The following is a 3792-nucleotide window of genomic DNA, read 5'->3' on the forward strand; positions in this document are numbered from 1 at the left end:
TTTTTAAAACGATTAAGCAATCTAATCAATAGAGCGTTGGATAAGATCGAATCCGAAAACCATCATCAGTTGTACCCCTACTCTGAATGCAGACTAATTTCTGCTATACAAAAATAAAAATAAAAAAAGACACAAGGACCACAAAGTAAATGGAACACTGAAACAAATGTCAGATCAATATTTTCCATACCAAACTAATACATTCAGTAACATGAGCAGTGTGATTGCTGTGTGTTCTTACGTTACCTGAGCAGACCTAGTCTCTGTTAGCTCTTTGTCAAGTGCTTTGCGCTTTTCTTTGACCTCCAAAGTCTTCTTCTCTATATTCAGAAAGAGTGACTAAATGAGACACACAGATGTTTGTTAGCTGAGGAGGCACATGGATGACGCCAAAGCTGCAAGTGTTGCTAAACAACCTTGATCTTATGCTCGTCCATTTGGGCGTATTTCATGATGACCATTAAGTCGTCGTCCTTTTTAGCCGCCTCCACTAACAGGTTCTCCATGGTCTGTTGGTCCAGGTCCATCTGAAGCCGCAGCTCCTCCAGAGTCTGCATTGCCTTTAGCTGGCTTTTCTGAAGACACAGAAAGAAGAATCATTTAGCTGCTGTATTGGTTTCTCTTCTTCAAGTCATGCAGTGTTCAGACCTCTATCCTGTCCATCTTCTCGTATGAAGACTTGATCTCTTTGTTGGCCTGAGCTGTCAGCTGACTGTAGCGGTCCTGCTCTCTCTCTGCCAGGGTCTTCAGATGCTTTGTCACCTCAAGCTCTTTTTCGTTTGCCTTCAACAGAGTCTGTACGCAGTCAAACAGACAATATGATAACACAACTTGGCTTTCTAAAACACCACGCAATGGACAGACACTGACCCACAGTCAGACAGTGTCACTGTCTGACACTAAGACTGAACTTTCTACCAAAGTTCAGTATGAGTGTCATGAGAAATGGTAAATGATTTGTGTGGGTCACTTTTGACCCACACAAAGTGACGCATATATCCTGTGCAATTCAACAGAAAAATATACCAAAGACTAGGACTTAACTGCTGTAAGATTTTAATGCATAAGAAATTGTAACATAATTATTCCCTTTCTGGTACAGCTGCATTTCTGACGCATAAACATCAGCTATGGATGACAAAGCCACTTCTCTTGACTCACAGGGGGTTAATTCTTGCTTCCAAAAGTGATATGATGGGAGGCTGGAAAAATTGATGGTTGTGTTCCAGTTGTGCTGAAAGCAGTTAGCCTATCAGCGAAACTATTCAAGCCTAACGTAGCATCTCAACGCTAAACACATAGCAGCAGCGCAGACGTCCCCGATGCTAATGTCAGCGTCCACATTCTACATTTCTAAAGAAGATCCATCAATGATCAGCGGATCCTGAAACACTTGAAAGCTAAACGGGGAGGGCAGCACTTTGCACCAAGCTGATGGTTGAATAACCTGAATAACAGATTAAAGAAAATAAATATCTTTGTTGTTGGAGCTCTTTTTAATTGAATTGATAATTGCCATGTATGCCCCTTCTAGAACACACCTACAGCTCCTTTGGTGTTGCTGGCATCCTCTCTGACCAGTTGAGCCTCGTCTTTTCATCAGTGTTGGAGAAAAGTTTGATTTTTGTAAAGTTTCTGTTTTCTTATATTTTCCACAACGTTTGGCTCTGGTATTCAGTGTCATCATGTATATCCAGCATAATTCTGACAGAAATGTTTCAGGATTTTCCTGATTGTAAATCGACTTGCAACTTCTGTGCAATCGATAGTGTAAGCTACGGGAGGCTACGTCCTACAAGCATGTCTCTACTTCAGTTTAATCAGAATAGAAATAACAATAGGTAGGAACTCAAGAAGACTAAAAGCTGAATCTGTAAGTTTACTTATGTGCAATTGGGTCAATGCATGAATTCATTCTAAAGTGAAATTGTACATAATGTAATAATGGAAACATTTCCATTATTTATGCTGTTTTAAGTCACAATCACCTGATACTTCAACATTGGCATGTACTTTTAAAAGCCAGTGTATGTGGTACATTTATAACATAAGGTTAGTTCCAACACACTCACCTCAGTGTTAACCAGCTGTTGTGTACTCCTCTGGAGGCTTTCATTAATAAGCTGCTGTCGATCTTTAATTTCCTTAATTTCATTCCCATGTTGCAGAACCTCCATCTCAGCTTTATAAACCTGTTGTCGACAAAACCATAGAAATCAGAAACTGAAACTACAACCTCAGTGTTAAAGGGATGAACATGGTGAATGACAATAAACAGGTAGACTGTAGACTTCAGTTGATGCTCAATTGGTATAGGGTCCAAACGGTGACAGAAAAACACATGCCATGCCATTACACCACCAGCAGCATACTGAACTGTTGATACAAGGATGAAGGGAAACAGTTTTCTAATGCTGAAATTCAAACTTAATCATTCTTGCTGAATTAAGTTCAGCCTGTTTTACTTTAGTATCTATTGGACCCAGAAAAGTATGTTTGTCACCACCATCTCCTCACCTTACCTCCAGCACAAACCTGAGAGGAGTATTGAAGCTTTTATTTTGAAATATTCAGTAGGCTTCATTTTAAAGGGCCTCACTAATCCCACAACCGGTCATACAAAAATAGCAATCACCTGCTGTGAAAAATGTGAAGGCTTTTATTTTGGAGGGTATGTGATGCTCTTATTTTGACAGTCCAATGTGGTTGTCAGTTAAGGGGTATCAAGTTTCATGAGTCATATAGTTCTTACTTTCTTTGATCTTCTACCATCTTCTTGTCAAAACTCCACCCTAACTCACACTCTAACGGAGCGTCAGTTAGTGTCAGTTATACTCTGCGTTTCTGCAGTTGTAACCGATAAATATAACTGATAAATGTGTCAAACAGCTGTCCCTGTGTATTTCTATGGCAGGCCCCAATTAGAGTTAATGCTCCATTAAGTTAACAAAAGACAACAAGAAAATGCCTGAGAAACAACTTCCTAAAATAAACAAAATATCCTTCAAATTAAACAAGAAAGAAAAACACATTAAATGTAAATTACATTGTTTGGCAAGATAAGAGTTTACTTCTACTTCTCAAATAACTGATAAATCAGCTCTCAAACGTTTGGTGCTTTTAAACGCTATAATATTTCACGCTGAAGACCTGTTTTTCTACAGTTCTACTTTTAATACTCATATTTAGCCACCGGACAGATATCTATACTTAGCTTAAGCTTATAATACATTTGAGTAAAATATATGCTGCGCGTACAAGGGTAGATCGAGGGAGTTTTAACTGTCCGTGACTGCCTTACCTCCTCCAGCAGAGCTCTGTTGGCATCGTTCAGTTCAGGAAGAGCAAAGGTATAATCCCAGCCAATTTCATATAATATTTTGTCTAAATCAGAGTTATTAAACTGATTAAAATCAGAGCCAGCCATTTTTTCTGTCCTGCTTGAAAGCGAAGACTTCCGAAACGTCCTGAAAACAACAGGGAAGCAGTTTCTGTCCTTTACACTGTTAGGAGTCTCCCGTGGCAACCGCACGCGCTTACATCACCAGAAGAGGACTGCGCGCGATCAGAAACGATGAGCCCAACGTCGTGCTGCTTTTCCTCTGTTGATCAAAAAAAAAGTGCCACAAAGTAATGTTTTAATACATAATCAAATTTGTACTTCAATATGTCTGTAATTGCTTACAAATTAATACTTACATTAGGTCATATTGTTGAGGAAAAGTGACGTAACTACAAATAATTAAATACAATTCTTAAGTCTGGTCTGTAAATATTAACCATAACTGAAAG

General features: G+C 39.0%; 1 protein-coding gene across 1 annotated transcript in view; it reads right to left on the reverse strand.

Annotated features, from left to right (window-relative positions):
- The window catches only part of ccdc39 (coiled-coil domain 39 molecular ruler complex subunit), an 11533-nt gene extending 8012 nt beyond the window's left edge, over positions 1-3521 (reverse strand). The window contains exons 1-5 of the mRNA XM_016672900.1: positions 3302-3521; positions 2073-2192; positions 649-795; positions 417-575; positions 247-339 (exon numbers count right to left, since the gene is read on the reverse strand). Coding sequence (XP_016528386.1) covers positions 247-339; positions 417-575; positions 649-795; positions 2073-2192; positions 3302-3427 — 645 coding nt within the window. The 5' untranslated portion in view covers positions 3428-3521. The remainder of the gene's footprint in view (positions 1-246; positions 340-416; positions 576-648; positions 796-2072; positions 2193-3301) is intronic.
- Positions 3522-3792: the final 271 nt, after the last annotated feature.

Source organism: Poecilia formosa, unplaced genomic scaffold (genome assembly GCF_000485575.1).
Source record: "Poecilia formosa unplaced genomic scaffold, Poecilia_formosa-5.1.2 Scaffold67, whole genome shotgun sequence".
Taxonomy (NCBI): domain Eukaryota; kingdom Metazoa; phylum Chordata; class Actinopteri; order Cyprinodontiformes; family Poeciliidae; genus Poecilia; species Poecilia formosa.